Source organism: Monopterus albus, unplaced genomic scaffold (assembly GCF_001952655.1).
Source record: "Monopterus albus unplaced genomic scaffold, M_albus_1.0 scaffold128.1, whole genome shotgun sequence".
NCBI classification, from domain to species: domain Eukaryota; kingdom Metazoa; phylum Chordata; class Actinopteri; order Synbranchiformes; family Synbranchidae; genus Monopterus; species Monopterus albus.
In genome coordinates this window covers 2,303,509-2,316,103 of record NW_018128008.1, presented here as the reverse complement: position 1 = coordinate 2,316,103, position 12,595 = coordinate 2,303,509, and the positions used below count along the sequence as shown (strand labels likewise).

At 41.0% G+C, this 12,595-nt stretch overlaps 1 protein-coding gene across 1 annotated transcript in view; it reads left to right on the top strand.

The window, feature by feature from the left end:
- Positions 1-9,359, top strand: part of znf292b (zinc finger protein 292b) — a 27,777-nt gene extending 18,418 nt beyond the window's left edge. Inside the window, 3 exon segments of the mRNA XM_020612901.1 lie at positions 1,237-1,378; positions 2,205-8,768; positions 8,771-9,359. Of these exon segments, the coding sequence (XP_020468557.1) occupies positions 1,237-1,378; positions 2,205-8,768; positions 8,771-8,953 (6,889 nt within the window). The 3' untranslated portion in view covers positions 8,954-9,359.
- The last annotated feature ends 3,236 nt before the right edge of the window (positions 9,360-12,595 follow it).

Here is a 12,595-nt window from a genome sequence, read left to right as displayed (position 1 = left end):
AAAAAAAAAATGTATCCAGCCAATCAATCATTTAATTAAGGGCGTCAGTGACTCGCCCGAATAGCCCTTAAAACAACAGGTCAAGTCACATACATGGGTACAGTTAAGGCTAAACAAAGCATGTTTTAGGTGCATATGAAATATCTCCCTTACGCATGGATGTGAGCTGTGGATCACATGTTTATGCTTCAGGCCTGTCTTCTCTGGTGCATTAAGTGCAGGGTAATCTCCACACACTGCTGTCTAAATTACCTACATGCCCATTTATTTTCTGTTGCAAACATTTTTACTTGTCTGTTAAGATTACATGCATAAGGCCTACATGAAAACTATTGTTCTCCAACTCATTTCTGCTGTTGGTTAGCCTGATAAAGACTGTTTATCTGTCTGCTATCCTTGTGGCTCATCAGGAAAAGATGACTGACAGCTGCTTTGTTGCTGTACGTTAAATGTCATGTTTCAGTCAGGGAACAGCAAACTTTGCAACTGGTTTAAAAAACAAACAAACAAAAAAAAAACAACTTATATTATAACGGTCACTGATAGCATACCATAGCACTTTTTTCCCCCCAGTGCATATGGGACAGCACCGCCTTCGGTGTATGTGTGTGAGTTGGTGCTGCAGATGGCTTCCTTCGTTCTGTGCTTGAGACAAATTTCCTGTGTGTGTAACATACTTAGCCAGTAAAGTGATTATTATGTGTATACTGTGTGTGTGTGTGTGTGTGTGTGGGGAGAGAGGGGAATTTAAGCATCCACACTGGACTTGTTGAAATGTGACATCTTCACCACTTTGCCCACAGTCCAATCACTGAGTCCCCATTTTACCTGTAAACCAACAAGTGAAGTCCTCCTTTTACCTGCAAACCAGTCTAAGTGCCTCTCCCCACACTGTCCTTGTAATGCTAATGATTGAGGTGTGAAGATCAGACATTTAACTAGCAATCAAATGTCTAAAGTACAAACTAGTTTCCATGTTAATTCTGAGCACAACTTGAGAAGTAAAGACCGAGTAACAACAAACCCACGTGTGATATCTGCTTGGTATCCACCATGGCTTGCCAAGGAACTACTATATTGGGAAACAAAAGAGAGGAATTTTCCTTAAATAGATTGTAAGTCCAACATGAAAAATCAGGATTGTATCCTTTAAGATGCCATGGTCATTATGAGCCAGAAAAAAATGATTAAATGGATAGACAATAAATGAGTTATGAATTTCCTTTCTTCAAACAGGGAGCTCACTTTGTTTTGGAGTAAGCTGTTAAAGCGCTTGGAGCCATCAGAGCAGGCCTTCCTCGACAGATGCCGCCAGATGTCCGCATTTTCCAAAACTGTTTACCACATCTTGTTCTTCATCAAGGTCATCCAATCAGAGGTCAGTGAACAGTCAGCTGTGGTGGTATTATCAATGTGTGAGCACACTGCAAAACAGAAATGATCATCACTATTTGCCTTTAAACTATTATGAATTATATTCCCTCAATTTTCTGGTGCATTTACTTTAAGCTGTTTTTGCCAAAATTTAAAGTTCTCTGAACGTAAGCTTGAAAGGTGGTTTTGTGTGCACAGACAACAGCAGTCATAGTTGGCTTTAATTCATTGTTTCAGAGGGAAAATGGTACTAATACATGAAGAGAAAATTGTCTTCCTGCATCATGATTTGACTTTTGTGATCATTGAGTTTTAAATGAATGTTAGGTCAAGTGTCTGGGTAGCATTTTGTTTATTGCAAGCAGCTGTATTTGCTTGCATTTCTCCTAAGTGATGAACCCAAAAAACCCAAGGCATGAGTGACAAATTAGCTACATCTTGGCAATGATAGGAGTATTTGGAACATACTGAACCTATAGATAGGGAATTGAATGAACCAAAGTGAAACACATTTTTCACTTCCACCATTCGGGTCTATGGGAGTGAGCTTTTGGTGCTAGAAAGATTCTTCTGCTGAGCCCAATACCCTTTATATGTACATGAGGTGTGGCTTTTCTATCTACAGTGCATAATTTAGTAAGAATGTTGACTTAAGAGATCAAGCTACCAGCAGCCAACTATAGGAACTTTCCTGGTAACTTTATTTTGTCAAACAGTTAAACCCTACTTTATATAGTTAAAGGTTTTGCTCTATTAATTGTGGAAGTCCCAACTGTGTTTGTTCCATGTGTTAGGCAGCTTTAAATGATTTGTCTTCCTCTTTATCATAGATTGACAATGTTGGACTACCAGTGTGTATCGAAATGTGCATAAGAGCTCTACAGATGGAATCAGATGATGGAACCACCAAGGCCACTGTGTTTAAAACCATTTCCTGTTTGCTTCCTACTGACCTCGAAGTCAAGCGAGCCTGTCAGTTGACTGAGTTCCTCCTGGAGCCCACAGTAGACTCATACTATGCTGTGGAGACTCTTTATAATGAACCAGATCAAAAACTAGAGGAGGAGAACATGCCTATTCCCAACTCACTACGCTGCGAGCTTCTGTTGGCTTTTAAAACCCAGTGGCCATTTGATCCGGAGTTCTGGGATTGGAAAACACTTAAGCGTCATTGTCTAGCGCTAATGGGTGAAGAAGCTTCAATTGTGTCATCCATTGACCTGCTTAATGATACTGAGGGCCCCGAAGAAGAGGAAGACTTCCTCAGTCAGGAGGGGTTCAAAGATTTCCCAGACCATTTTGTCAGCGGCACGTATGAAGTAAAAGATATCATGGATAAGAGAGAGAAAAACAGAGCAGTGAAAAAACTGAGAGAGAAAGGTTTCATATCTGCCAGGTTCAGAAACTGGCAGGCATATATGCAGTACTGTGTGCTGTGTGACAAAGAGTTTCTTGGCCACAGAATTGTACGCCATGCACAGACTCATCTGAGTGGCGGAGTGTACAGCTGCCCAATATGTACTCAAACCTTTAACTCAAAAGATGGATTGATTCCCCATGTAACATCACATGTTAAACAGTCATGCAAGGAAAGGCTGACTGCAATTAAAACCAACAAGAAATTGTCTAATCCTAAAACAGCTGCACCTGTTATTGCAGCATTAAAAGCCAAGACAGAAAATGAACTATATGAAAATGGTGATTTCCTAGGACAGAGTGAGGTGTTGGTTAACAATGTTCAGGTTAGAGTGCCGAAATATAGCACAGAGAGAAGTGAAGACAACGTATGCCCTGTTGGAAAATGTGGTCGGACCTTCAAATATTTCAAAAATCTTGTTGCACATGTTAAAGGTCATGGAGACAATGAGGAAGCAAGGACTTTCCTTGAAATGCAGAGCAAAAAGGTTGTTTGCCAGTACTGCCGCCGCCACTTTGTTAATGTCACCCATCTTAATGATCATTTACAGGTCCACTGTGGTGTGAAGCCTTACATCTGTATACAGCTGAACTGCAAAGCAAGTTTCCTGTCCAATGCTGAGCTCCTTATACACAGGAAAACACATTCTGCTTTTAAGGCCAGATGCATGTTTCCAAACTGTGGAAAGATTTTCAACAAGGCCTTCAAACTGTATGACCATGAGGCACAACATTATAAAACTTTCACTTGTAAAGTTGTGGATTGTGGAAAGGTATTTCATTCGCAGCAGCAGGTGGATTTGCATCAGGAGGAGCATGCTACTCAAGAGGAAAGGCTATCTTCAGAACAGACTTCACAAAATAAGAAGCCTGGACTTTCACTCATTGAGCAAATGTTTTCAAACCACATGCCCCCAAAACAAGAAAACTGGAACACTGAAAGTGCTGTTAATCCAGATCATGGAAGGCTGCCATTGTCAGTTGAGAGCTTGCAGAAATCTTCACAAGCAGAACCACAAAATACAGCTTTCTCAACCAATCAGACACACGGTTTAAATAATTCTGTCATTCAGTCTGTGAATTCTGACCTGTGTGATCCTGATAAACAGAGAGCTGGTTCAGGCGGTAATTCTTTTGATTGTATGGTGCCACCTCAACAAAATCAAACCGTATCTCAGTTTGAACCAAATTTAGGTAATGCATCACTCAGCTGTAATACAAACGTCTTACGAGGCCAGCCACAAATGGTCCCCTGTAATGTAAATACTGGACCACTGAGTTGCAACTCCAACTGCAGCTTGCCATTGCCAGGAAAGCAACAGCCGACATGTAGTAGCAGTCTGTTCACAGTATCACTGGCCCAAGACTCCCTTGAGCCAGCAACACCACAACCACTTCTTCTAACAGGAACTCCTCAGACACTTCTTGGGAATAGACGAGAGGACTCTGTGACAACTACTACAGGTCACCCTCCAGGACAGAGAGAGCGATTTCACTGTGCATTTGAAATGTGTACAAGGCATTACAGCTCCTACAGAAGTGTTACCAAGCACATGAAAACAGTTCATCCAGATTTCTTTGAACAGTGGAAAGTTGCTCGAACTAAAATCAAGATAACCTATGCTCCAGCACCGAGTACACCACCTGTCATACAGCTTGGATCACTCACATCACTTCAGAACCGGCGCTGTAACAAAGTTCCAGTTAATGGTGTTCAGAGGCAGAATGTTATTCAGTCGCCTCCTTATACTGACACGGGTACAAGCTCAGGCTATACTGCTGCACATTCCCGCTCCCCATCTGCCTACAACCAGAATACTGCACTCCTGATGGACAATGTTTTAAATCCAACTGTTCTGCAACAGTTTAGAAGTGATGGACACCCAGCAGCTGCGCAGTCCCGACCTTTAGATAGTCAAAACTGGCAGACAGCCCCTGGAAGTGAACAGAGTCAGAGCTGTGGCTCTTCCCATGTTTATTCATCTAACATACAAGTGATGCCACAAGTTGATTCTAGCAGTGCCGCTCTACCACTCAGTGTTTCTTCTTGCTCTGTGATTGGATCAACAATCAAGCCAGCAAAGTCCTTGCAGTCGCAACTTCTGAAAAGTGGGTCCCAGTCAGCTTTCCCCTCATACATGGACAATGCAAAGAAAGTGTCACAACAAATGGAAAACCACCTCCCACCATATACATTACAGATGGACAGCAATTTAGTCTCAAATTCCAGAGCACCACAAAAAACAAAGTCAATTCGAAATCGTGCGCAGTCCAATTTTACTTCAAAGAGTGAAAATAAACGCACTCAAAATGGCTCAGTCACTGCTGAAAACAATTTTGAAAATCAAAAGCGAGCCAAAAGAAGCAGAAGGACCAAATGGCCAGCTATTATTAGAGATGGTAAATTTGTTTGTCGCAGGTGCTTTAGACAATTTGATAGTCCCAAATCTCTCGGAGGTCACTTATCCAAGCGTACAGTCTGCAAACCATATGGAGATTCAGAACTGAACAGAGACCTGTCAACATCATTTCTTGACCTCCTCAGTTCAGAGCAAAGAGTTGGCACTGCTCACGCTCAGCTGTCTTATAAGCCTGTTGCTGTGTATCAGGAAAAGCCTCAACAGTCAGTAACAAGCGCTTCAACAACTGCAAAAGACTACCCAGCTCCAGATATTCCGCAAAAGAACTCGCCAGCATACAGCAATGGTGAGTCAAACGATGTCATCCTTAAACAAATCATAGCTGAATCTAATATGTCTGATCTTTTTATGCACACACCTGCTCACCAGCCATTGTTTCAAAACCCTTGTGTTCCTTGTGGAGCCAGTGAGCATTTTCTGGGGAGCTCTGTCATACAGCATACAGAAAATGTCTTGCCAAAGAAAGGGGAAAGGCGAGAGGATAACTCATATAGTACAGCCCATTATCCTCAGCCAAGCATTGATACATTTGCTGCAAGTGAATTCCCTGCCCCACTTCTTTCTCAGATCTTCACAGAAAACCTTGCCACTGCTGTTCCTGACAGTGTTTCTGCAAACCATGTGATTCCTCCTGGGGAAATTCACCATGAAGGGCTTCACTCTGAGACAACCATTCAGACACCAGACACAGATTTGAACTCTGTGTTACCTGATAGTCAGCTTAGTCCAACAACAGCAAGTGTCAAGCAAGCTGAGATGCCAGTGAAAAGTCCTGAGCAAGATATCAAAAAGAGACTGCGGGAGCAGATTTTGGCTGGTGACTTGCGTAGAAACAGCATGTGTGTTTCAGGCAGCACTGACCCTAATGCTGGTTCTAAGACCACCATTTCTTTTGGCCCATTGTGCAGTCCTACCAGTAATTCTGGGCTTCATCAGATGTCATGTGACACAAAGAGTGACAAAGCTAGTCAAGGACAAGTCATTCAAGAAAATTCTGGTGTAATCCAGCGAATCTCTGGTGAAATTGAACAACTACTGAACACACAGAGTTTTACTTGTTTCAGAGAGTCCACCACCTCGCAGCAGGAGATACTGAGCCCTGCAGGCATTCTGGCAATTGATGTAGATTCTGAGCCCACTCAGTTATCTGCCAGTCAGCAACCGTGGATGACAGAAATTCAAAGTGCATTTGAAAGGCTCGACTTGGTTAGAGAAACATCTAATCAAATGTCAGCTTCCAGTAAACAAAATAGCAGTACTATGAATAGCCAGACAGGATCTGCAAAGATTGATTCACATAGCTTAATGCCTGTTTTTGTGAAGTCGTTTGCTTGTGACAATGAGAACTGCACATTTAGTTCTATTTCCAGTGAAGCACTTTGGAAACACCTCTCGAAAACTCACAACTATACATTTGAGAAGGTAAATGTGGTTAAGAAGAAGTATGGCCAATACGCTCCCTTCAAGTGTCAAAAATGTAGTAAAGCATTCACTCGTAATTCAAACCTTCGCACTCATTACCAATCAGCTCATAAATTATCAACTGAAGAAATTGCAGATCTCGATATGAAGCGCAGGCAGGCCAAAGCTGCTGAATCTGCTGCTATTCAAAAGCGCCCTCGTAGTACAAACCAGGCTCCAGCAGATCAAACCACAGTGTCTACCAATCAATCAGTGGAGAAGAGAACACATTGGTATCCACTCCAAGGTGCAGTAAAATGTGATTACCCATCCAACATGAGCATAACTAATCAGAAATTTGAAGCTGACAATCATTCTGCTTGCGTTTGTTCCTTGCAAACAGCTCCCATGCACAACCAAGCAATGACTCTACCAGTACAGTCCCAGACCTCCATGGCAGCCTTTCAGTCAGTACAAGCAGGAACAGCAGCAGAACAGTGGTCTCGTGGTGAGCAGAGAAACCTGGCTAATGTGCCCACTCAACACACAAGTGGTCAGCAAGTTGGAGGCCATTTGGCCAAAGTGTCAGCTCCTCTCACCAAAGCTCTTTCTGCAGCCCCTCATGTTAATGGGCCTTTGTCTATCAGCAAACAGTCTATCAACAGGCAGTCAGTAGTTAAACCAAGCAAAGACATAACCCGCAAGACAAAGGTGAAGAAATCCAAATCGGGTGGGGCCACAAGTCCATACAGACCATATTGCTGTGTTCATCAAGGCTGTGTGGCAGCCTTCACCATTCAGCATAATCTTATCCTCCATTACAGGGCTGTTCACCAGTCTGCTTTATCAGCACTGGAGGTGAACAAAGAGCAGGACCAGAAAGAGGGACTGGATGAAATAATGGAACAGGAGGAGGAGCAGGATGAACTAGAGGCAGAGATCCCCCAAATTTATGAATTCAGGTGCCAAGTAAAAGACTGCTCCCGTGTTTTCCAAGATGTTCCTAACCTTGTACAGCACTACCTTCAGCTACATGAATTTAGTCTTGATATGGTTGGTAATCTCTTGTCTGGCATCAAGCTAGGCAAGTTTGCTTGTGGCCACCAAGGATGCACAGTGTCCTTCACTACTCTGTGGAAGTATGTAGGGCATGTCAAAGAACAGCATAAAGATATTAATCTGGCCAAACCTGAAAATTTAAATGGCTCATTCAAGTGTGAAATTGAAGGCTGTGACCGTTCATATGCCACAAAGTCAAACCTGCTCAGACATGTCATGAAAAAGCATCAGGATCTGTCCCTGGCAAAACTTAAGACTCAACAGATAAATGAAGGTGAGGTGAAACAAAATTCAAAAACTTTGCATTACCAGATTACTAAAACAAGTAATGGAAAGGAAAACATTGAGAGCAATAAAAAGATTGTACAGAGGGAAAGTGACACAAAGGGAGTCAGGAAGTCAAAGCACAGTCACTGGACAAAATATGGAAAACCCTCCTTGAAATCTAAAGTTGAGGCATCTGCAATGTGCACAAAGAAATTTCCTCTACAATACCCGTGTATGATCAAAGGCTGCGAGTCTGTGATGAAATCAGAGCGGAGCATATTAAAACATTACATGGGACATGGACTGTCAGACAAGTACCTGGAACAGCAGAGGAGTTACTTCATATTCTGTAAAAAGGTACCCAGGCAGAAGTGCCGTTCTGTTAGGAGTGATGATTCCAAATCAGACAACACCTCTGACCTGTCAGACAAAGAACTGCCAACAGCAGATATCAGTCTGGAAGGAGCGGAATATGGCTATTCCAAGCCTATCCTACGCAAAAGGGCAACAGGAGGGATCCCTGCTGTCTTGTTTGATAGCAAATTATCAAATGATGAAAGTTCTGATGGCTCTGTGGTGCTCAAACGCAAACGAGGACGTCCACGTAAACTGATTGAAAAAATTGTGAAGCGCAAGAAAATTCCACGCATGACCAAGATTGATGTAGTTTACAGCAGGGATGATGAATCAGACTCCTCTTGCCCTGCAATACTGCAGGAGGAGATGACTGAGCAGAGTGCTCCACTGGCCTCTTTTAAACCAATGGGATTTGAAATGTCTTTCTTAAAATTCCTGGAGCAGTCAAATAAATCTGAAAATGTCTTCACAAAGAATGGAAAAAAACATCCAGTTTGAATACCAAAGACACCTGTGTCAGGTTCAGCAACCCTGAGAACTTCAAGTCCTTTGGTAAGGTTAAAATAATTGTAGACGGGGCCTTTTCAGGTGTCATTGACCTCATGTTGAAACAGCTGCAGGACATGCAGCCCATAGTGGTATTAGAAAAAAATGACTAGTCGTTTTTTGTGTTTTTTTGTTTTTTTTTTTAAAGCAGAATCTCAGGACTTGAATCTGCTGCAGACTGGTGCCCTAAATGTTTTTATACACACCCAGTTAAACAAGTTTTAGAATTGTACTGTAATACAGTCTGTACGTTGTTTCTTTATTTTGTTTAGTTTTTTTGTAAACATACAAATGTGTATAGCATGTTTTTATTTATGGACTGTTCAGTCAAAAAAATGAAAATCTGACATTGGGTTTGGTGTCTCAATTATCCCCGTGGGACTTGAAGACTAAAAGGATTTGAAATGGGCTGTACTGTGTGTAGTCAGTGATTTAAATATGTTGATTGTGTGTTGTATATATAGTTTGAAATCACCCACTGCCACCAGCAGTCTTAATATTAAACAAATTCTTCTTTTATAACCCGTTTCTTGTTTTTCATCATTTGCCATGTTGTGCAGATTACACTGCAGTTTAAGAATTCTTTTCATAGTGGACCGCTGGTTGGTGCTGCAGCATGACACTGAACAGAACGAGTATATGGATGTTTTTACGTTGTTAAATTAGCTATGCTGTAGTGATTAACTTTTGTATTAAATTTTAAATGTTTTCTTAAGTCATCCAGGTTATAGTAAGCTGAAAAAACTTCTAGGTTTTTAGGTCAAAGATGTTTCACCTCTCATCCAAGAGGTTTCATCAGTTCATGTTTTTATGTACTGTGCTGCGTTGGTCAGGCAGAGAGGGGAGGGTTGTAGTGTGTACAATATGGCCATGTTCTGACGAATCGATGAGTAGCTTCATGTTTCTCGTCCATGAGCTGCTGTTGTGTTTTAGTTAGCCATGCTACTAAAGTAGCCTACTAATTGTGTGAAATAAACCCAGACTAGGGAAAAATTACTTTATAAAATAAATTTGGAGGAATGAGAAAAATAAAGAATGGGATACCATTTGTAGTGATCAGTGCAGTATGAACAAAAGATAAGTTGTATTCTTAATGATTAAATATAACAATGTTACATTCTGCAAAATAAGTGTTTGGATAAGATGATCTGTATTTTTAATTTAACTAAGAATCTTGTAACAAATACATGTATGGGATTTTAAACAGCTGAAAAATCAACTATACATTCAGTGAGTTATGATTTTAAATGTGGGTAGATCTCCTTCCTTCATACACAGCCACGCGTTAGGAGGCACGGCATCTGTGTTTCAGCACGATGGCCATATTACATACAGCGATGGCTCATGAATGCTTGTGGATGAATCCCAATTTTCTTAGTTGCATCCACACTTTCCTCATTTGTGTCTTTTCCTTGTGTCTTCGTCCTGCCCACAAAAGGAAGGAAGGAAATTTAGGAAACGCTCCTAGAGCCAAGATGCCCTTTCCTACAGTCCATCTGAATTGTCCAATCACTAACTGATTTCTAATAAAAAGGGTGTGTTGGTCCATGTCGTGGAAAAAAAAAATATCTTCCTTTATGTGCTAAAATGAGCAACCTTTAGCGAGTGTGAAATAAAGAGGTTTAGGACAGATCTGTCTTGTCATTTATTTCATTGTCTTCTTTTTGCAAGTACTAACAGTAAAGTAAAATATTAAGCTAAAAAACTGAGGCCGTGCACTCTGGCCAGGATTTGAACCTGGTACTTCCCTCAAAGATGACAGATGTGTTACCAGTGCACCTCAGGACTCAGCCAATAACCATATCAGTTTACTGTATCCGTTCAACTTCAAGGTATTCCAGGTTTAACGTTAACTGACAGTCTGGAGCTGGGATCGCGGTTCTGTGTGGCTTTAAAGGAATTGGTTTAAAAATGGCAATACAGATTTAAAGTTGTTTTTGGTTCCTTACTGAAGCAGAAAATGTTCCAGCACTGACGGGTGATCCAGCTGTCGAGCAGTCCTTGGTAAATGATAATCACTGGATATGTCATCTGTAGGTCACGGATTTTCATTTCTCATAAATCTGATCCTTTTCCTGCTCTTTATACTTTCTCAGCTGTACATAGAAAAGATAAAGACACAAGGGACAGAAATGGATGAGTGCCAGAAAGCTGACTTCTACCTAATCCTTTCTCGCTATATTTTTTTGATGACATGCTCACAATGACATACCAAGCTCACCACCGTTGTGTTTACATGCAACCCTTTGCTCTAAAACCATGTACAACTAAAGCTTATTCAACAGCCATTACTTTATATAGTGATGAAATTCAGCCAAGTATATTTGCAGCTTTAACACATCAGGCGCTGATTTTCACATAAACCAGAATTATTAATTATGACAGGCAATAAAAAGCAAAGAAAAGCACGTAGGCTATATAAACATGCCTGCTGCTGTAGCAGCCAAGGTGGCTACAGTCGTAGTCATCCAGCAGCTGCTGTTGCTGATCCAGCAGCCATCGTAGCTACTGCCGTAGCCATCCAGCCACCGTGGCAGCCAAGATGGCCACTGTGACTCTTATTATTTTACTTGTGATCTTCTGTCTCAAAGTAAGCATAAACATAAACTTTATTGTCAAGTATTTCAAGAACACAAGGAATTTGACTCCAGCTCAATGGCCCCCAATGTGCACAACATAAAAACTAAATAAATACACATTATGTACAGTATATTACAGTGAAAACATTAACGTGTCTAATTTTCCTTAAATACACTAACATTCATGCTATGAAGCTTATTTGGCTCTCACATGAACACAGGTATCACTCATTATTATAACGTTTATTAGTTATAGACAGACCCAGTATTATTAGCCATGTACGTGGCAGCACCGATAAACAGTGATCATGTTGCGCTCACAATGTAAACACAAACTGTAATGATAGCACACTAGCACACCACTGTATTTATAATGTTGGTTATTTCAATGAGCAATCTTCTGTCTCAAACATTACAGTGAAAATGTTAGCGTGTCTAACCTTTGAAAGATATACTATCTCAATACACAATGAAAACACAAAATGAAAGAACACTGTGGCCTATTTTAAAGACCCTGACTTCTGGCAAAAGCTAAGTAAAAGAACAGGTCTGTAACTTGTACATGCCACAATGCACATACCAACATTTAAAATATTGCAGATTTCCAAATTTCCTGCAGATACAGGACCCCTTTACAAACTATTTGGAGTTATGAGGGGTATCAAGCTAATCTAGAGGTACCCAAGATTAAACATTAAATGGTCGGAAACAAGCAATATGAGCATGCCATGGGCACTTTAAAGTTGTTCTAGTTGAGGAGCAAGAAACTGTCAACTATGGAAATTGAGATTTACTCAAGCCCCATTCAGACTTGGTTTTAAAATGTCTCTCATGCAAACACAATTGGACAGTTGAGACACACCTGTGTATTTACATATCTCCACAGTGTCCAGCTGACCCCTTGTGTTCAGATTTTGCTACTTAAATATCAAGGTCACAGGCATAATTATTACATCAGTCTGTTAACAGACAAGTGCCAGTAGTCTCCTAAACCAAAGAGAATAAAAAGTGTCACATTTGTACATGGATGTATTATGAAAGCTTTCATAATATGTTGATGTATTTGTATTGGATGTTCCTCTCCATTTTTTTTCACCAAAGCAACCACCCCCTTCTGCACTGGTGACATATTTTCCTCAAATGGCCTTGTCAGAGATGCATCAGGACGCACTAACA